This window comes from Carcharodon carcharias, chromosome 10 (genome assembly GCF_017639515.1).
Source record: "Carcharodon carcharias isolate sCarCar2 chromosome 10, sCarCar2.pri, whole genome shotgun sequence".
In the NCBI taxonomy this organism is placed as follows: Eukaryota; Metazoa; Chordata; class Chondrichthyes; order Lamniformes; family Lamnidae; genus Carcharodon; species Carcharodon carcharias.
This window is the reverse complement of record NC_054476.1, coordinates 36,073,571-36,095,369: the sequence shown is the minus strand read 5'-3', so window position 1 is coordinate 36,095,369 and position 21,799 is coordinate 36,073,571. Positions and strand designations below refer to the sequence as shown.

The window sequence follows — 21,799 nt, the reverse complement described above, 5'->3', positions numbered from 1 at the left end:
CAGGGGAACAAAGTTTAAGCCAAAATATCTGATCTTAGGGATGCTCCATGAGCAGTAATTTTGAGCTGTTATAAAGAAGCAACAGAAGTGATGCAGAAACACTGACAAAATGGAAAGGATTTCAAAGCAGGATGACTGACTTACATTAAGTTAAATGGAATGTACAGAACAGAAACAGGCCATTTGTCCCCAGTGGACCATGCTGGAGTTTATGCTTCACACGAGCCTCCTCCCACCCCTCTTTATTACACCCTATCAGCAAAGCCTTCTATTCCTTTCTCTCTTATGTCTTTATCTGGTTTCTCCTTAAATATATCTATACTGATCGTGGTAGTGAGTTCCATGTTCTTACCACTCACCGGGTAAAGAAATTTCTCCTGCCGGATTAATTATTGATTGCTGAGTGAATTTGTCAAATTGTTTTCTGATTGCTGGGGTACTGAGATGTTTTTACTGCTGTTTTGGAGTTTCATTCTGCAATTATATGCTCATTTTAATGATAGCTCAATCATTGGCCCTGATGGTGAGATAGTCCAATCTTATGGGCAGGTCACAAAAAACTGCAAGGAGCCTTTTGCTCAAACCTGGGAACACAGACTGCCAAAAGGCACCTGGTGCAACAGATTCATTGTCTAGCAGTAAATGTTAAATTATTTTCTCCCACATAACAAAACCTGTCCAGTGAAGCGTGACATTCACCGAAGCTTCTGTGGAGCACTGTGTAAAACCTGTGTTCATCAGCTTACTTAAACATTGTTTTATATTGTCTGTAATTAGTTAACTGCAGACTGCTGGGGAGACAGTAATCAAATGAGTCACCTCCAATGTTGAGTGAGTTCTAGTATGTCAAACCCAAATGTAAACATCAGTCACATTCAGCTGATATCTGAATATTTATTAAGATGTCAGGTGTGGCTCAGTTGGTAGCATTCTCTTTCCAATGTGTTAAAAGGTTGTGGGTTCAATGCCTACGCCAGAGACTTGAGCCCATAATCTATGCTGGCACTCCCAGTTTTTTTAATTCATTGATGGGATGTGGGCTTCGCTGGCTGGGCCAGCATTTATGGCCCATTCCCTATTTGCCCTTGAGAAGGTGAGCTGCCTTCTTGAACCGCTGCAGTCCATGTGGTGTATGTACACCCACCATGCTGTTAGGAAGGGAGTTCCAGGATATTGACCCAGCCACAGTGAAGGAATAATTATATATTTCCAAGTCGGGATGGTGAGTGACTTGGGGAGGAACTCCCAGGTGGTGCTCTTCCCATCTATCTGCTACCCTTATCCTTCTAGATGGTAGTGGCCTGCAAGTTATGATTTCCAAAGATCAGTTGAGAATCTCCCAGTCCAATGAAAAGTAAGCCCGAAAATGAATGGTAAAATTTTTAATGGTTCTATCTTTACCACCTCTCTCCCAGCAAGATAAAGCTACCCAGTCAAATTTATTGTTAGCTTAAAACCTCAACTGAGGGAAATTTCAAATCATTAAATGAACTTTGTCAGCTTTATCAGCTATAGACTGGGTCCTGCCATGAAATGTCCTCCATCCTAGGAGTTTTCTCAAAATTATCTCAGGGTAGAATATATCTACAGGTATATTATAGCAGAAACAACTCTTTCTAAATTGACCAATATCAGCACTTAGATTCCTACCTTAAGAATTCTAGATTTTGTTATCTATATATGGGCTCATGAGGATATAAATATGAGATTACAACTCTTTTATACTTGCTTATGATTATTTATCATAAGAATCAATTATAGATTACATTATAATAATGAATACTACATCATAGAATATATGGTAATTAATATATGATACACTTATTTATAAAGATAGTGACTATTCTAAGAGAAGTAAATATTCAGTACTGTTTTCCCTTAATAATGAGTGTTTTCTATAGTCAGTCAAAGATAATTATAACATGACTATTACACTTTAAATTTACATACATCTAAATCGACCTTAATTAATAATTTGATATTCAAAAAAGTATTGAATTGAAGAAGATTCTACTCAAAATCCAGTATAATTTCTTTAAGGTGTCTTTTGTTTCAATTGTTAAGGGGAGTTGGTGGTAAACTTGACCCTTTGTGTCGTAAAGATGGCTGACCTATATATGTTTTTGTGTGTCTACATGTTGGCTTTTTTAAGGCCTGGACTTTGTCTCTGTGGTTCATTGAAACAGTCTGGCATTGTCCATTGCATACCACAATTTTTAAAAAAAAAAAATAAGTCTTACCAATCATTTTTTTAGCTTTCTTTATGGGAATCTTTGAGGGTCATTTTGTTTTTACCATCTTATTTCTGTCACAGGTGTTTGCCTGTTTTCCAACAGTAATGTATTTAAGGTTCTTATGAATCCCCACGCTTCTGTGCAGTGTTTTTCACTAGCTTCTTGGCACTAGTTTAAATTCTGCATAGTGTATTTTATTTTCTTAACTTCCATTAATTTAATTAATACCTTAATTTCTTCATTAATTGGGTCATTTCCTTTACAAAATAACCCAAGAGGTTCCTGTTTGCTCTGCCTTTTGGATTACTGAATACACACCTACTGACCGCCTGCGACCAACGAACAGTGTTTCGCTCTGTCATGGTGCTCATGTTTAATGGCCCCGCTCCAATCCCCACTCCCAACTGAAGCCAGGCTCAATGTCGACCTCATACTGAAGAAAACAAAGGTGGTGACTGGAAGTAGTATCGAGGAAATCAGCTTATCAGCCTGTTTTGTACAGTTTTTAAAGACAATCCTCTTCTTCAAGAGACTTGAGCATGTAATCCTGCCTGACACTCCCAGTGCTGCACTGAGGGACTTCTGCACTGCCGGAGGGGCTGTCTTTTGGATGAGATGTTAAAATAAAGCTCCGTCTGCCCTCTTAAATAAATGTAAAAGATCCCACCGTCACTTTTTCGAAGGAGACTGGGGAAGTTCTCCCCAGTGTCCTGGCCTCAACCAACATTATAAAAACAGATACCTCGACTACAGCTCCTCACACCCCGCTTCCTGTAAGGACTCCATCCCAATCTCTCAGTTTCTTCGCCTCTGTCGCATCTGTTCCGATGATGCTACCTTCAAAAACAGTTCCTTTGACATGTCCTCCTTCTTCCTTAACCGAGGTTTTCCACCCACGGTCGTTGACAGGGCCCTCAACCGTGTCCGGCCCATCTCCTGCGCATCCACCCTCACACCTTCTCCTCCCTCCCAGAAACATAATAGTGTCCCCCTTGTCCTCACTTATCACCCCACCAGCCTCCGCATTCAAAGGATCATCCTGTGCCATTTCCGCCAAATCCAGCATGATGCCACCACCAAACACATCTTCACCTCACCCCCCTTGCGGCATTCCATAGGGATCGCTCCCTCCAGGACACCCTGGTCCACTCCTCCATCACCCTCTACTCCTCAACCCCCACCTATGGCACCTCCCCATGCCCACGCAAAATATGCAACACCTGCCCCTTCACTTCCTCTCTCCTCACCGTCTAAGGGCCCAAACACTCTTTTCAAGTGAAGCAGCATTTCACTTGCATTTCTCCTAACTTAGTCTACTGCATTTGTTGCTCCCAATGCGGTCTCCTCGACACTGGAGAGACCAAATGTAAACTGGGCAACCGCTTTGCAGAACACCTGCGGTCTGTCCGCAAGAAAGACCCAAACATTCCTGTCGTTTGCCATTTTAACACTCCACCCTGCTGTCTTGCCCACATGTCTGTCCTTGGCTTGCTGCGTTGTTCCAGTGAAGCCCAATGCAAACTAGAGGAACAGCACCTCATCTTCCGACTAGGCACTTTACAGCCTTCCGGACTAAATATTGAATTCAACAACTTTAGATCTTGAACTTTCTCCTCCATCCCCACCCACTTTCCATTTCTTCCCTTTTCCTCTTGTTTTTTCCAATAATTTATATAGATTTTTCTTTTCCCACCTATTTCCATTATTTTTAAATCTTGTATGCCCTGCTACTCTTTCCACCCCACCCCCACTAGAGCTGTACCTTGAGTGTCCTGCCATCCATTCTTAATTAGCACATTCATTTAGATAATATCACCACCTTCAACACTTCTTTGTTCCATTGTCTGTGACATCTTTTGATTATCTGCTCCTATCACTGCTTGCTTGTCCCTACAACCGCACCAACCCCCCCCCCCCCACTTCTCTCCCCCCCCACCTTAAACCAGCTTATATTTCACCCCTCTTCTAAACATTCAATCAGTTCTGTTGAAGCGTCATGAGGACTCGAAACGTTAACTCTTTTCTTCTCCGCCGATGCTACCAGACCTGCTGAGTTTTTCCAAGTAATTCTGTTTTTGTTTTGGATTTCCAGCATCCACAGTTTTTTGCTTTTATAAAAACAGTTGATCTGGTCATTATCATATTGCTTTTTGTGGGAACTTGCTGTGTGCAATTTTGCTGCTGTGTTTCCTACATTACAACATGGCTATGCTTCAAAAGCATTCTATTTGCTGTAAAGTGCTTTGGGACATCCGGAAATTATGAGCAGCACTATACAAATGCAAGCTGTTTTGTTCACATTGCTTTCAATCCTTCCATACAGCTTAATGACCACTCTTCCCATTTTCCAGGCAGTTCTCCAATTCTTATAATCTTCTGTTCTGTGCCCCACTCCCTTTCTGCCTCCTGTTTGGTGCTGCAGCCCCTTCTGTTTATGTAGGCACCCTGGTTCCTCCCCAACTGCTATGGGCTTTCACCCCATGTATGCTGCTTAATTGTGCAGGCCACCCTTTGTAGCATAAATGGTTAACAGATGTGCTAATGTATGATGTAGATGATGACGTGCTACTGATGTCAGCCAATCATGTGTCAGACTCGAGAGAGAGAGAGGTTGGAATCAGGCATAGGTGCAAAATGCCTACTCTGTAACCTGTTTAGAAGTAATACTAACAAACAAGTGTTAAGCAGATACCAGACTATGTCCACAGTCTGTCAAAGAACCAAGTCCCATGCCTAGAGTCCAAGGCAGAAGGACCCTTCTCAAAACATCCCTGACTCCTGTTACAAGGCCCAATCTCACTCAGTTCTGTTTTATAATCCCAGTCCCTCTCTAGATCCAGGTCCACATCCCAGTTCTTCCCAAGATCCTGCTCCACACCTCATTCCCTCCCTAGATCCCAGTCCGTGCCCAGATCCTGGTGCAGATCCTTCTCAATTCTCTTGACCAGGTTTGCTGTGATGTGTTCTACAGAAAGAAAGGTTATCATTTAGAAAGCACCTTTCACAATCTCAGACTGCATGTCAGCTGTGGTTCAATGGGCCTTGCCTCTGGGTCCGAGGTCACAAGTTCAAGTCCCACTCCAGGGACACTTCAGCACAAAATCGAGGTTGATACAGCTGTGCAGTATTGAGGGAGCAGTGAATTATCTGAGTCTTTTAGATGAGATGTTAACCTGGGGCACTGCCTGCCTTCTCAGCTGCATGTAAAGGATCAGGTGTCACTGTTTTGAAGAGCAGAGATCTTCTATATCCCTCAAGTGATATTACTAAAAAAATCTGGTCATTGTCACTTTGTAGGAAGATAGGAAATAAGAGGAGTAGGCCATTCAGCCCATCAAGCCTGCTCTACTATTCAAACAGATCATAGCTGATCATCTATCTCTTAAGCCATTTTCTCCCATTATCCCCACATACCTCGATATTATTCGTATCCAGAAATCTATTGATTTCTGGCTCGAACATAATCAATGACTGAGCTTCCATAGCCCTCTGAGGTAGAGAATTCCAAAGATTCACCTCCCTCTGAGTGAAAAAAATCCTCATCTCAGCCCTTATTCTGAGACTATGTCCCCTGATTCCAGATAGGGGAAATATCTTATCCGCATCTACCCTGTCATGTCCTGTTAGAATTTTGTAAGTTCCAATGAGGTCACCTCTCATTCTTCGAAAGTCTAGAGAATACAGGCCCAGTTTCTGTAATTTCTCCTCATAAAATAATCCCGCCATCCCAGGAATTGGTCAGGTGAACCTCCACTGCACCCTTGCTATGGAAAGTAGATCCTTCCTTCGATACGGAGACCAAAACTGTACACAATACTCCAGATGCAGTCTTACCAAGGCTCTATACAGTTGCAGCAAGACATCTTTACTCCTAAACTCAAATCCCCTTGCGATGAAGGCCAACATACCATTTGCCTTCCTAATTGCTTGCTGCACCTGCATGCTAACTTTTAGTGACTCAGGAACAAGGACACCCAGATCCCTTTGGACATCAACACTTCCCAACATCTCACCATTTAAGAAATACTCTGACTTCCTGTTTTTTCTACCACAGTGGATAATTTAATATTTATTCACATTATACTCCATCTGCCATGTTTTGCTGTTTTTGGGAGCTTACTGTGTGCAAATTGGCTGTCTCATTTCCTGCATTGTAACTCTTTTGAGTACAAACATGTTCCATCTGTTCCTATTCAGATGAAGTTACATTGTTTCATAGTTTGCCATTGTGAGATTTGAATTCTTGATCTTGGGGTTACAAGCCCAGTACCATAACCACTTGGCTATTTAGGCACTTCAAATATACTTAATTGGCTGTAATACACTTTGAGACAGCCTGAGTTTGTGAATGATGCTATAGAAATGCAAGTACTTTTTTTTCCAGTGTTTTACAGCCAATGAAATAGAGTCACTATGCAGGAAAAGCAGCAGCCAATTTGGGCATGGTAAGATCCCATAAAGAGCCATGAAACGAATGACCAGATAAAATGGAAACAAAAATGCTGTAAAAACTCAGCAGGTCTGACAGCATCTGCGGAGAGAGACAGGGGTAACGTTTCGAGTCCGTATGACTCTTCTTCAGATCTCAGACCAGACAAAATGTTTTAGTGTTGTTGGTCGAGGAAGAAATATTGGCCTTAATGAAAGGTATCATTCAGCAACAGTACTGCAATTTTCTAAAACTACTAGCTTGCCAAACACTCAATCGTTGCCAATGACAACCCCTTTCACTTTGATTTAAATTGACTCTATGATGCATGTTACCTCTTAAAAACACAGGGCACTGCTTTCGAGATGGTGTAGAGTTTGTGATTAAGTGCAGTTAATAACGTTTGTTTGGAGGAGAGGGGAGGAAGAGGCCACATTTTAATTCTAGAAAAGGTGAAAATGTGATTATGTATTTATCTGTTTTTTTTTTGTTTAGGACTAGTCTAAATAGAGGCTGGATTGCTGGGGCCTGGGTTGCTCTTGAAGCAGAGATTCAGTGGGAGTGGTAGGAGAGACAGACAGACACAGTCCTAGTCCTGGGGCGGTGTGCTCGATTCTCACTGCCTCATAACCCTGGAATTCGGGACTCGCAGGGAATTCTGTTTCCGTCCACAAGGTTTTTTTTTTCCCCTCCCTCAGCTAAAGGTGTAGTGTGTACACATCGGTCCACAAACAAAAAAATTCCCTGATCCGGAGCAGCATAAGGATTCCGCGACTAACTGACAATGGCCAGTTCACCCCAGAAATCCCCATCGACTCCCAAATCCCCCATCCCGAAATCGCCGGGCTCCCGGAAAGAGGACTCCTTCCTGGGCAAACTCGGAGGAACTTTAGCCAGAAGGAAAAAGGCCAAAGAAGGTAATTTTTGAGAGGATAATTTATTGTGTTTTGTTTTAAATCATTAATGGACGTCCCGTGACCGAAAATGTTGCCAGTTTGCTTCAAAAAAAAGTTTGTAAAGAAGTTTCGAAAACTTTGCAAAGTTCAACTGATTGTGTTCAACTGTATATCGTTTTCGTGGCTAGTGTTAAATGCTTTTCGAGGATGCAATGTAATTCAATCCCTTATAAAGTACATGAATGTTTTTTTTTTAACTCCTAAAAGTAGATTTTTGGTTTGTAGAGTTCACAGTTAAGGTCTAGCTGGGTGTAGTCAGGCGTCTTGTGGAATGTTTTCCGGTTCAGCCTCATTCGGTTGGTAATAAATGTTCTCCTGCGGTGGAACCTGAGGTTTTTTTTCTCTCTCTCTGCAGTAATTTTTGAGTTGTTTGTACTGTAACTGATTAAAAACAAAGTTTTAAGTCTGCAAATCTGGCGGGGAGATGTTCATCTGTGGTTTCAAAGGGGCAGGTATGCAGGAAGTTTAAAAAGCAACAGATTCCTGTCTGCAGGGACGTCTTGCCATTGGGTTAAAGGCACAGGGAGTGACTAATCGTGAAGTTAATTGTGTTTTGTTTTTTAAAAAAACACTACAGCCATATAATTTCTGCTGACAGCATTGAAAGTCTGTTATTCATTGTAACCGAATAAATAATTTGGATTTTTATTTGAAATCTTGATTATCTTTTCTTAGGGGAGTTGACAACATTTGTGATTCTAGGGAACAGGAAGAGGCTATCCAAGCCCCCTCAACCTGGTCCATCATTAGATCGTGGCTGATCTGATGGGGTGAGCTACAGATGGTTGGGAGGAGGCTTGTGTGTTGCATAAACATTGGCATGTTTTGCAAATAGCTTGTTTCTGTGCCATATACTTGATGTAATAGCTCAATTCTATTAGCCCGCCTTGGTGCCCTGTCCCTTAATACCCTGAAGTGAGTTTCCCGGAGCTCAGGGTTTCAGCATACTTGACACTGTTCTCAATTCATAGAGATATAATTGCAAAGGAATTTGGTCTGTTGTGCCAGCTCTTTAACTGGAGCTGACTGGCACATTGATGGGGAATCCAAGTCACTGTGCCTCTGCCCAAAAAGCAACAAATAGAAATGCAGTTGTGCACTGCGTTGAGAGTTTGCTTCTCACCAGCAGTAGTTGCACAACAACAGCAGTGCTCAAGTTATGCTAAACCTTCATAAAGCTCTGGTTAGGCCTCAGCTGGAGTCCATCTGTAATTAGCCATAGGCAGCTCTCACTCTCTCTCTCTCTCTCTTTCAGGTGAGCCACTCTGCCTCAAGCATGGCAGATCGGGAAATCTCCTGAATTTACTGCCTCCCATGGGCATGTTGAATACTAACATCCCTACCTAGCAGTGTGCATACTTAGCAGGTTGAAAATCAACCCCTTTGATCATGTCTCATTTGCTCCTTCCGTGGCCAACAAGTCCTAGAGTGGGACTTGAACCCAGAGCTTCTGGCTCAGAGGTACGCTACCCACTGAGCTACAAGGCCTCCTCCCCCTCGGCTGGAGTATTGTGTCCAGTTCTGGGCATCACACTTTAGGAAGTATGTCGATGTCATGGAGAAGGTGCAGAGGAGAGTTACTAGAATGATGCAAGAGATGAGATGTGTGGAGAGACAGGCAAGGTTGAGGGCAGAGAAGATCAACAGGAGACCTGAGAGAGGCCTTCAAAATTAGAGTAGAGTAGGAGAAACTTTCCACTGGCAGGAAGTCAGTAAGGATGCAGATTTAAGATAATTGGTTAAAAAAAAGACCAGGGGTCTTTCTAACGCAGCTCATTTGGAATACGCTGCCTGAAAGGGCAGTGGAAACAAATTGAATAGTAACTTTTAAAAGGGATTTGGATAACTACTTGAAGGGGAAAGCTGACAAACCAAGGGGAGCTAATTGGATAGCTCTTTCAAAGAGCCAGTAAGGATGATGGGCTGAATGGTCTCCTTTTCTGCTGCATGGTTCAATGATTCTTAACCTCAGATGTTTCAGCCCTTAAGGGAGATAGGTCCCGGTCAGATTTAAATCCTCATCTTCATGAAGATTCATGCTTCGCCTTTGTTTAAAACCTATGTTTTGCCAAGGGGAGAGAAAAGGTTCTAATTCTAGCTGAGAACACTTTGTTTGGCTCTGCTGTGTACAGTAGGATTTTCACCCATCTAGGCTCAGAGCAGCCAGTTACCTGTTTGGAAGAACCAGTAGACCAAATATCAAAAACCTGCTTCTTAAATAGAAATAGCTTTGCTTAAATGTTTTATTATATAGTGTCTACCATAACTTAGTGGGTAGAGCTCTCAACTCTGAGTTAGAAGGTCATGGGTTAAAGTTGCACTCTTACAGTTGAGCACAAATCCAGACTAACACTCTCAATGCGGTCCTGACGGAGTGCTGCACTGCCCAGGGTGGGGGGGGAGGAATCAGCCCTGAGAGAGTGTCACACTGTCGGGTGGAGTTGGGATCAGTCCTGAGGGAACACCACACTGTCGGGGATGGGAGGTGGTTTGGAGATCAGTTCTGAGGGAGTGCCCTGCTGTCGGGAGTAGGAGGGGGAGGGGGAATCAGTCCTGAGGGAGTGCTGTGCTGTTGGTTCGGGGGAGGTGGGTGTCAGTGCTGAGGGACAGTTGGGGGTGGCGGGGGGGTGATTCCTGAAGGAATGTTGAGATGGGGGAGGCGGGTCAGTCCTGAGGGAGCGTTGGGATGGGGGAGGCGGGTCAGTCCTGAGGGAGAGTTGGGATGGGGGAGGCGGGTCAGTCCTGAGGGAGCGTTGGGATCGGGGAGGCGGGTCAGTCCTGAGGGAGCGTTGGGATGGGGGAGGCGGGTCAGTCCTGAGGGAGCGTTGGGATGGGGGAGGCGGGTCAGTCCTGAGGGAGTGTTGGGATGGGGGAGGCGGTTCAGTCCTGAGGGAGTGTTGGGATGGGGGAGGCAGGTCAGTCCTGAGGGAGCATTGCCAGGGGGTCGTCAGTGCTGAGGCAGTGCCGTGAGGTTTCAAGTGCTGCCTTTTAGATCAGCTGTTAAACTGAGTCTCTGTCTGACCTCTCAAGTGGATGTAAAAGGATCCCACGGCCTCTATTCAATGAAGAACTGAGAAGGTCTTCCCAGTGTCTTGGGATAGTTATTCCTCAACCAACATCATTGAAACCGAAATAGCTGGAAAAACTCAGCAGGTCTGGCAGCATCTGCAGAGAGGAACACAGTTAACGTTTCGAGTCCGTATGACTCTTCATTAGAACTATGTAAAAATGTAGGGGGGTGGGACAGGTAAAGCTGGATAAAGGGCCAGGGATAGGTGGAGGCAAAGAAGAGATTGCCAAAGATGTCATAAACAGAAGGACGAAGAGGTGTTGACGGTGGTGATATTAGCTAAGGAATGTGCTAATGGTGACATTAAGGGTAGAAAGCAGGATGAGCAAGTGACAGATAGCCCTAGTGGGGGTGGGGTGGGAGGAAGGGATTGAAATAGGCTAAAAGGTGGAGGTAAAACAATGGATGGAAATAAATTAAAAAATAATAGAAATAGGTGGGAAAAGGAAAAATATAATTAAAAAAATATTTTAAAATATTGGGAAAATGGGGGATCGGAAAGGGGGTGAGGATGGAGGAGAGAGTTCATGATCTGAGGTTGTTGAACTCAATGTTAAGTCCGGAAGGCTGTAAAGTGCCTAATCGGAAGATGAGGTGCTGTTCCTCCAGTTTGCTTTGAGCTTCACTGGAACATTGCAGCAGGCCAAGGACGGACATGTGGGCTTGGGAGCAGGGTGGTGTGTTGAAATGGCAAGTGACAGGGAGGTCTGGGTCATGCTTGCGGACAGACTGAAGGAGTTCCGCAAAGCTGTCACCCAGTCTGCAATTGATCGCTCCAGTGTGGAGGAGACCGCATTGGGAGCAGCAAATTCAGTAGACTAAATTGAGGGAAGTGCAAGTGAAATGCTGCTTCACTTGAAAGGAATGTTTGGGCCCTTGGACGGTGAGGAGGGGGGAAGTCAAGGGGCAGATGTTGCATTTTCTGCGGTTGCATGGGAAGGTGCCGTGGGAGGGGGTTGAGGTGTAGGGGGTGATGGAGGAGTGGACCAGGGTGTCCCAGAGGGAATGGTTCCTACGGAATGCTGACAGGTGGGGGGTTGAAGGGAAGATGTGTTTGGTGGTGGCATCATGCTGGAGTTGGCGGAAATGGCGGAGGATGATCCTTTGAATGCGGAGGCTGATAAGTGAGGACAAGGGGGACCCTATCATGGTTCTAGGAGAGAGAGGAAGGTGTGAGGGTTGATGTGCGGGAGATGGACCGGACACGGTTCAGGGCCCTGCCAACTACCGTGGGTGGAAAACCTCGGTTAAGGAAGAAGGAAGACGTGTCAGAGGAACTGCTTTGGAATATGGCATCATCAGAACAGATGCGACGGAGGCGAAGGAACTGAGAGAATGTGATGGAGCCCTTACAGGAAGCAGGGTGTGAGGAGCTGTAGTTGAGGTAGCTGTGGAAGTTGGTAGGCTTGTAATGGATATTGGTGGACAATCTATCACCCAAAATTGAGACAGAGAAGTCAAGGAAGGGAAGTTTTCCTGAGTTTTTCCAGCTATTCTTGTTTTTGTTTCAAATTTTCAGCATCTGCATTATTTTGCTTTTATCATTAAAACCTAATTACCTAGTCATTATCACATTGCTATCAGGTTTCCTGCATTCCAGCGGTGACAACAATACCAAAGTACGTCATTGGTGGTAAAGTGCTTAAATGCAAGTTCTTCCTTTAACAATTGTGTTTGAGAGAGCGAGAGGGCTGCCTATAGTTTACTTTTTGCTAATTTCATCCTTCCTGACTTCCCACAATGCCCCTCCCCCCACCCCAACGCTCCCTCTTGCACAGGCACTGAAATAGATTCTAAAACTAAATGCAAGAAATTTAGGAGAGAGCAGGAACATGTCTTTCCACAGAAGGTAGGGATGCTGTGACAATCTGCTGGAATTTGTGAATGAAGTGGAGGCTGTCATTATTTGGTAATGCTGGTTGAAAGAAAGTGGGATAAAGGGATGTGGGACTAGGCTGGTATCATGGGATGTGAATTGTTGCTTAAAATGTTGATTAGCAATACAAATTGGTTGGGCTGAATAGCCTGTTTCCATGTCATAAATCTTTGTGATCTATTATCATCACCCTCCGAAGTCATTGTAAGTCATGTTCTTGGAAACAGGTATTGACGGTCTAGTCAATGCAGCCAAGTTTGATTCTGCTCTCAGCTGATAGCAACAGGCCCTTACTTCTGGGATGCATTTCCAAATAGTATTCAGGAACAGAAAACCTGGTCTGGTTTTTTTTTTCATCTTGTGAACAATGTGAAGACCTCGGCGAGGGTGCAGAGGAGATTTGCTAGAATAGTAATGGGGATGAGGGCCCTCGGCTATGTGGAGAGATTGGAGAAGCTGCAGTTGTTCTTGGAGCAGAGAAGATTTGATAGCAGTGTTCAAAAATCATGAAGGATTTTGATAGAGTAATTAAGGAGAAACGTTATCCATTCCGTGGAAGGTTGGTAACAAGAGAACAGAGTTAAGATAATTGGCAAAATATCCAGAAGGACATGAGCAGAAATTATTATACGCAGAGAGCGGTTACAACTTACAATGATTCCATAGTAACTTCCAAATGGGAGTTGGTCAAATACTTGGGAAAAAAAAATTGCCAATCTAAGGGGAAAGAACAGTGGGTGGGTTGTTGGGGGGGTGGTGGTGGAGGAACTATTTGGACAGCTGGTACAGGCACAGTGGGCTGAATGGGTGCCTCCTCTGCTGTGAGATCCTATGAATCTTGACTCTTGGTTGCCAGGGACAGGAGTAGTATTTAACTAACCTGAGCTGGGATGAGCTAACAGTGTGGAATGAGGTCATATCCATTGAGCTGGTCATTTAGTCTGACATTAGCCATCGACAACATACTGGAGTTTGTTATTAAGGAAGTCTTATAAATGCACTTAGAAAATCATAGTTTGATGAGACAGTCAACAAAGCTTTACAAAAGGAAATCATCTTTGACAAATTTACTTCTGATTTCCTCCTATTTCTCATATACATGCTGCCTGCCCCTTATCGACATCATCTGAAGGCACAGCATTTGTTTTCATATAAACACTGACAACACCCAGTTCTAACTCACCATCACCTCTGTTGACTCATCCACTGTTGCTAAATTATCATATTACTTATCCAACATCCAGTACTGGATGAGCCATAAGTTCCTCCAATTACATATTGGAAAGACTGACGCCATTGTTCTCCATCTCTGCTCCAAACTCTGTTCGCTAGCTACTGACTCCATCCCCCTCCCTGGCAACAGTCTGAGATTAAACTAATCTGATCATGACCGTGGTATCACATTTGACCCTGAGGTGAGCTTCTGACCTCATGTTTGTACCATCAGGCAAACTTCCTATTTCCACCTCCATACCATCTCCCATCTCGGTTCAACTGCTGCTGAAACTCTCATTCACTCCTTTGTTACCTGTAAACCTGGCTTTCCAAGCTACTGGCTAGTCTATCACATTGTAGTAGCCTCTATAAACTTCTGGGGATAGACTGTCCACTAATATTCATTACAGGCCCACCAACTCTCTCAACTACCTCAACTCACTTCCTCACACTCTGCTTTCTGTAAAGATTCCACTCCATTCTCCCAGTTTCTCCGTCGCCATCACAAAGGCACTTCCGACATGTGTTCCTTTTTCCTCCATCAAGGATTCGCCCCCCCTCCCCGCACTGTGGTTGACAGGGCCCTCAACTGTGCCTGATTGTTTCCTGCATTTTTGCCCCCTCCCCTCCTCTACCCCTTCCCTTCCAAACCCCTGATAGGATTCCCCTTGTCCTCCTTACCACCCAACCAGCCTCCGTATTCAAAGGAATTTTTTTTTTGCCATTTCTGCCACCTCCAGCATGATGCCAGCACCAAACACATCTTCCTCTCCCCTCCCCTGACAGCATTATGAAGGGATTGTTCCCCTCTGCAGCATCTTAGACCACTCTTCTTTCATCCCCTACACCTCATCCCCTTCCCACAGCACCTTCCCATGCCATTGCAGATGGTGTAACCCCTGCCCCTGTACTTCCTCTCTCCTCACTGCGCAAGGCCCTAAACACTCCTTTCAGGTGAAGCAATGATTTACTTGTAATACTTTTCATTTAGTCTACTGTATTCACTGCTTACAATGTAGTGGTCTCTACATTGGGGAGACCAATACAGACTGGGTGATGGCTTTGTAGAACACCTCTGCTAAGCCTGCAAGCATGACCCTGACCTTCCAGTCGCTTGACATTGCAATTCACCATCTCATGCTCACCTTTCTGACCTTGGCCTGCTATGCTGTTCCAGTGAAACCTAACGCAAGCTTGAGGAACAGCACTTCATCTTCCGATTAGGCACTTTACAGCCTTCTAGATTCAATATTGAGTTCAGCAATTTCAGGCCATGATATCTGTCCTCCATTTTCCCCAACTGCTAGTGTGTAACTTGTTCTCATGTTTTTGCTTTCAGATTTAACTGACTTTTCTTCTGCCATTAACACATACCCTGGACCAATGCTTTGTTTCTTCACTACCATTACCACTCCCCTTGCCTTTTGTTGCATGATTTCTTTGGTATTAAATCCCTCCGCACCCTAACCAATCTCTGACCTTCAGTTTGGTCCCACCTGATTCCTTTCCAACAGCATAAAACCCATCGCAGTTTTACTTCTCTTCAGTCTCGTAGAAGAGTCATAGTGGACTCTATGTTAACTCTGTTTCTGTTTCCACAGATGCTGCCAGACCTATTGAGTTTTTCCAGCACTTTAAATTTCGGATCTCTAGCATCAGCAGTATTTTGTTTTTATTATATAAGGGCTTATAGAGTTGGGGGTTATATATTAGCATGGATGGAGGATTGATTAGCAGACAGGAAGAAAACAGTGGGGATAAATGGGACATTTTCAATTTGGCAGGTTGAAACTAGCGGAGTGCCATGAGGATCACTTCTGGGGCCTCAGCTATTTACAATTTCTATCAATGATTTTGAAAACTCCAAGAGTAATGTATCCAACGTTTGCAAATGACACAAAGCTGGATGGAAGTGCAAGCTGTGAGAAGTACACAAAGAGGCTGTAAAGAGATGTAGACAGGCTAAGTGGGCAACAAGCTGGAAGATGGAATATAATAAGGGAAGTGTGAGTTATTCACTTTGGTAGTAAGAATAGAAAATCAGAATATTTGGTGAGATCGCACCTGCAGCACTGTGCACAGTTTGGCCTGCATATCAAATAAAGGATATGCTTGCCTTGGCGATACAGCAAAATTTCACTAGCTGAGAGGGCTGGTCCATGATGAGAGGCTGAGTAAATATTCATTGGCCTACATTCATTGGAGTTTAGAACTTTTTAATAATTCTTTCACAGGACGTGGGTGTTGTTGGCAAGGCTAGTACTTGTTGCCTATCCATAATTGCCCTTGAGAAGGTTATGGTGAGCCATCTTCTTGAACCACTACAGTCCATCTGGTGCAAGTACACCCAGAGCGCTGTTAAATGAGAGGTAATCTCATTGAAGCACACAAGATTTTGAAGGCTCTTGACGGGGTAGATACTGAGATGGTGTTTCCCCTGGCTAGGGAACCTAGAATAAGGGGGTTCAGTCTCAGGATAAGGGATGATATTTAGGACAGCAATGAGAAGTTTCTTCGCTCAAAGGGTTGTGAATCTTTGGAATTCTCTACCCTAGAGGATTGTGGAAGTGCTATCATTGAGTATATTCAAGGCTGAGATAGATAAATTTTTGGTGTCTCAGGGAATTGGGGGATGTGGGGAGCAGGCGGGAAAGTGGAGTTGACACTATCAGCCATGATCACATTGAATGGTGGAGCAAGCTTGACGGTCTAGTCTTGCTCCTATTTCTTACATTATTATGCTGTCTCCAATAGTATATTGAGCAGATTATTAGAAACTTCAAAACTAGTGGGAAATAGGGAATTTTTAAAAATTAATTGATGGGATGTAGGGCATCGTTGGCTAGGCCAGCATTTGTTGCCCATCCCTAACTGCCCTTGAGAAGGTGGTGGTGAGCTGTCTTCTCGAACTGCAGTAGTCCCTGTGGTGTAGGTGCATCCACAGTGCTGTTAGGGAGGCAGTTTCAGGATCTTGACCCAGTGACAGTGAAGGAACAGCAGTATATTTCCAAGTCAGGATGGTGAGTGACTTGGAGGGGAACGTCCAGGTGGTGGTGTTCCCATGTGCCTATTGCCCTTGTCCTTCTCGATGGTAGCGGTCATGGGTTTGGAAGGTGCTGTCTAAGGAGGCTTGGTGAGTTCCTGCAGTGCATCTTGTAGATGGTACACACTGCTGCCACTGTTTGTTGGTGGTGGAGGGAGTGAACTTTTGTGATTTTGGTGCCAATCAAGCAGGCCACTTTGACCTGGATGGTGTCAAGCTTCTTGTGTTGTTGGAGCTGCACTCATTCAGGCAAGTGGGGAGTATTCCATCACACTCCTGACTTGTGCCTTGTAGATGGTGAACAGGCTTTGGGGAGTCAGGAGGTGAGTTTCTTGTCGCATGCTTCCTAGCCTCTGACCTGCACTTGTAGCCACAGTATTTATATGGCTAGTCCAGTTCAGTTTCTGTTCAATGGTCACCCCCAGGATGTTGATAGTGAGGGATTCTGCAATGGTAATGCCATTGAATGCCAAGGGGCAATGGTTAGATTCTCTCTTGTTGGAGATGGTCATTGCCTGACACTTGTATGGCATGAATGTTACTTGCCACTTGTCAGCCCTAGCCTGACTATTGTCCGGGTGTTGCTGCAATTGAACTGCTTCAGTGTCTGAGGAGTTGCGAATGGTGCTGAACATTGTGCAATCATCAGCGAACATCCCCACTTCTGACCTTATGATGAAAGGAAGGTCACTGATGAATCAGCTGAAGATGGTGGGGCCTAGGACACTACCACGAGGGACTTCTGCCGTGATATCCTGGAGCTGTGATGATTGACTTCCATCAACCACAGTCAACTTCCTTTGTGCGAGGTATGCCTCAAACCAGCAAAGAATTTTTCCCCCGATTCCCATTGATGCCAGTTTTGCTAGGGCTCCTTGATGCCACACTCTGTCAAATGCTGCCTTGATGTCAAGGACAGTCACTCTCATCTCAACTCTGGAATTCAGCTTTTTTTCCATGTTTGAAACAAGGCTGTAATGAGGTCAGAAGCTGAGTGATCCTGGTGGAACACAAACTGAGTGCCAATGAGCAGGTTATTGCTAAGCAAGTGCCGCTTCATGGCTGACTTCTTCCATCACTTTATTGATGATCGAGAGTAGACTGATGGAGCAGTAATTGGCCAGGTTGGAATTGTACTGCTTTTTGTGTACAGGACATGCCTGGGCAATTTTCCACATAGCCAGGTAGATGCCAGTATTATAGCTGTACTGGAACAGCTTGGCCAGGGGCACAGTGTCACTTTTCCACATACACACTTTAAGAAGGTTATTTCTGCAGATATCAGGAAGCCATAGCCTAGCTACAATAAAAGGAGCTGGGTGGAGATCACAGACCATGAATTAGTCATCACTATGACAGGGTATATCCTCTTCTGTGTTCTGGGGAAATTACACACTAAGCTAAGGAAATGTGCATGTGGTTGGTCATCTTTATATAAATCCATATTTTGTCAGTTCCTCATACTGTTTAGCCCTAGAAAAGGGACAGATTACTAACTTAAACTGTAGATATATATAGAATAAGCAAACATACACATGAATTGCTAACCGATTGTCTGGTCATTATCACATTGCTGTTTCTGTGGGAGTTTGCTGTGTGAAAATTGGCTGCTGTGTTTTCTTCATTATAACAGTGACTACATTATTTCATTTACTGTAAAGCGCTTTGGGACATGCTGAGTTTCAAGTCTGTAAGAACATAAGAAAAAGGAGCAGGAGTAGGTCATACAGCCCATTGAGCCTGCTGCTCTGTTGAATAAGATCATGGCTGACCTACTTCAAATCCACTTTCCCACCCTATCCACAGATCCCTCTCAGTCTATCGATCTCCTTCTTGAATATATTCTATGACTGAGTGGCTGAAGCTTTCTGGGATAGAGAATTCCAAAGATTCACAACACTCTGTGAAAAAAGTTCTCATCTCAGGGTAATCCTGAACCCTTAACCTGTGACTATGACCTGACCATCACTCTTCTACCCCGCACCCCCCACGCCCCCACCTCAATCCAATCCTCATTACTGCTTTTGTTAGATGAGAAGTTTGTAATGGGATGTCTAGTTTGGCTACCCATTTGATGGCCTCCTGATTTGCCAAGTGAGCAAATGAGGTGCTTCCCTCAGCAAATCTTAGTGGGCAGGTTGATCTGCAATGTTCCATGGTCTGGGCCTCATGACTGCGATCACACTTTGAGTTGTCCCTCATCTTACACCAATGGAGCAGGTGGTCATATCCTCCTTGCCCAGTGTGGGTTTGGTTGAGAGCTATCCTCTGCCTTCAAGGAAGGTTGAAGCCAGGGAGCTTTACTGTTGGATCAGTCATGAGGTGTTGACTTATTAAGCTGCATGCATTTCCTGATTCTACCTATCCAGATAATGGGTTGATGAACATTGGCTGTTGTTTCCCAGAATGGTTGGTGTGATTTTGAACACTGTCTTTGTGGGTTTTTCCAAGTCATGGCGGGGAGGGGGATCAGTGTTGCTCATGACTTTTCATACCTCGCAGAACGTGAAGGTGTCACAGCAAATGGCAGTTGGTACATAAGAACATGAGAACTAGGAGCAAGAGTAGGCAATTCAGCCCCTTGAGCCTGCCCCGCCATTTGATACAATCATGACTGATCTCATTTTGGCCTCAACTCCAATTTCCTGCCTCTGCCCATTACCTCTTAACCCGTTACAAATTAAAAATCTGTCTATCTCCTCCTTAGATTTATTCAGCATCCCGGCACCCACAGCACTCTGAGGTAGTAAATTCCACAGATTCACGACCCTCTGAAAAAAGTAGTTCCTCCTCATCTGATTTAAATCTACCACCCCTTAGTCTAAAACTATGGCTTCTCATTCTAGAATGCCCCACAAGGGGAAGCATCCGCTCCATGTCTACTTTGTCTATCCCCTTTACCATCTTATATACCTCAATTAGATCTCCTCTCATCCTTCTAAACTCCAGTGAGTATAGGCCTAAACTGCTCAATCTCTCCTCATTAGACAAGCTACAAGTGTGGGAAAGCACCGGGAGCCACTCAGTTGGAGTGGGCTTGAGTGCCCCTGACTCTCATGGGGATGTTTAGTTGCAGCTCCACAATCTTTGGTAGCTGCAGGACCAAGAGGCAGAGCAGTATTCTGCAGCGAATCAGACTAGGACCACTGTTGCATTGTGAAGTTTTGTGACTGTGCTCCCCCATGATGTTCTGGTGCATTCTGGACCAGGTTGACCTGGGTTTTTACTTTTATGGTTGGACAGTTTGAAATGTTGAGTTATTTTCCCAGTGGCATTATTGTTTAGATGGCACTCCAACATGGCTGTTTTATCTGGTTTGGGGCAGAGGTGCCAGGTCAGGAAATAATATTTGGTAGGCCCAAGTTGCTGCCGAATGCTATGACCCAAGTTCCAGATTCCCCAGCCAGGAGGAGACAGCCCTCAGCATCTGCCTTGTCAAGCCCCTTAGGAATTTTTTTACATTTCAATGAGATCATCCCTCATTCTTCTTAACTCCAGCAAATATAAGACTTCTCTAAACAATTTCTCCTCATAGATCAATCTCTCATCATAGGAATCTTTGCAACCCCTCTTAGGCAAGTATATCCTTCCTTAGTTCAGGAAACTAAACTGTACATAATAGTCCAGGTGTGGCCTCATCAAAGCCCTTTACAATTCCTTCCTCTTAGACTCCCAACCCCTTGCAAAAAAGGCCAACATTCCATTTGCCTTCCTAATTACTTGCTGTGTCTGCATGCTAACTTTTTGAGAGTCATGTACAAGGACACCCAGAACCCTCTGAATAACAACTTTTCCTAGTCTCTCACTCTTTTAAAAATAATCTGCCCATTCTTCTACCAAAGTGAATAACCTCACGCTTCCCCACATTGAACATGAAATTTGCAGATGGTGTATAATCACTCAACTGGTCTATATCCATTTCAGCATCATATCCTCCTCACAACTTTGTATCCTCCTCACAACTTACTTTCCCACCATCGTTAGCAAAAGATACCGCAACAAACTTTATATCTCCTTAGGGTCTAGAACTAGGGGTCACTGTTTAAAAATAAGGGGTCAATCATTTAAGACAGAGATGAGGAGCAATTTTTTCTGAGGGTCATGAGTCTTTGGAACTCTCTTCCTCAAAAGGTGGTGGAAGCAGTGTCTTTGAATATTTTTAAGGCAGAGGTAGATAGCCTTATCAAGAATCTATCAGTGGTAGATGGGAATGTGGCGTTGAAGTTAAAATCAGATCAGCCATGATCTCAATGGAGGAGCAGGCTTGAGGAGCTGAATGGCCTACTCCTCCTAACTCATATGTTCATATGTGGCTCTGTGTCATACTTCATTTTTAATTGTGAAGTCCCTTTGGACGTTTCATTTCTTTTAAAGGTGCTATGTTGTTGTTGTAGTATTAGGTCTCTCCTTAAATTCCTTTGAGAACAACCCAGTGACTTCACGTTAACTGAAGCACTTCATCCTTGGTACCATTCTGTTAAATCTCCTCTATAACCTCTCTAAGACCTTGATTTCTTTAAGTGTGAAGGCCCGGCCTTTTTTTGGGGGGGCAATATTTTCAACATGGTGGTGATTTGTGAAAGGGCTCCGTGTGGAAAGGGAGATGAAGTCTCTGGACCAGAGAGTGGCTGTGTGGGAGTGGCCAGGTTCACCGTGGTGATATCAGTTGTAACTTGGTAGGGTGGGGGTGGAGAGAGGGGGGTTGGTGGTCTAATGCATTGGTCAAACCTTCCCTGTCCTCTTCCCCACTCCAGCTTCCAGAGATCAGTTTTTCAGTCTGCATTGGATCTGCAACTGCATGGCCTGGGAAATGAGCGTCACTACACTAGAGATTTTGCCACTTAACGTGGGTTATTTGGGGTAGAATTTCTCTGTGCAGGGGTCAGCTGGGCCAGCAAATGCAGGCAGTCTCCTTGGCCTGGAGCTTTCTGGAGTAGAGGGATAACAGGATTTCAACATTGAGTGTCTGCCAATGG

The 21,799-nt window shown here is 44.3% G+C and overlaps 1 protein-coding gene across 1 annotated transcript in view; it reads left to right on the top strand.

Moving 5' to 3' along the window:
* The first annotated feature begins 7,283 nt into the window (after window positions 1-7,283).
* Window positions 7,284-21,799, top strand: part of LOC121283024 (alpha-parvin) — a 103,054-nt gene continuing 88,538 nt past the window's right edge. The window contains exon 1 of the mRNA XM_041196948.1: window positions 7,284-7,580. Coding sequence (XP_041052882.1) covers window positions 7,448-7,580 — 133 coding nt within the window. The 5' untranslated portion in view covers window positions 7,284-7,447. The remainder of the gene's footprint in view (window positions 7,581-21,799) is intronic.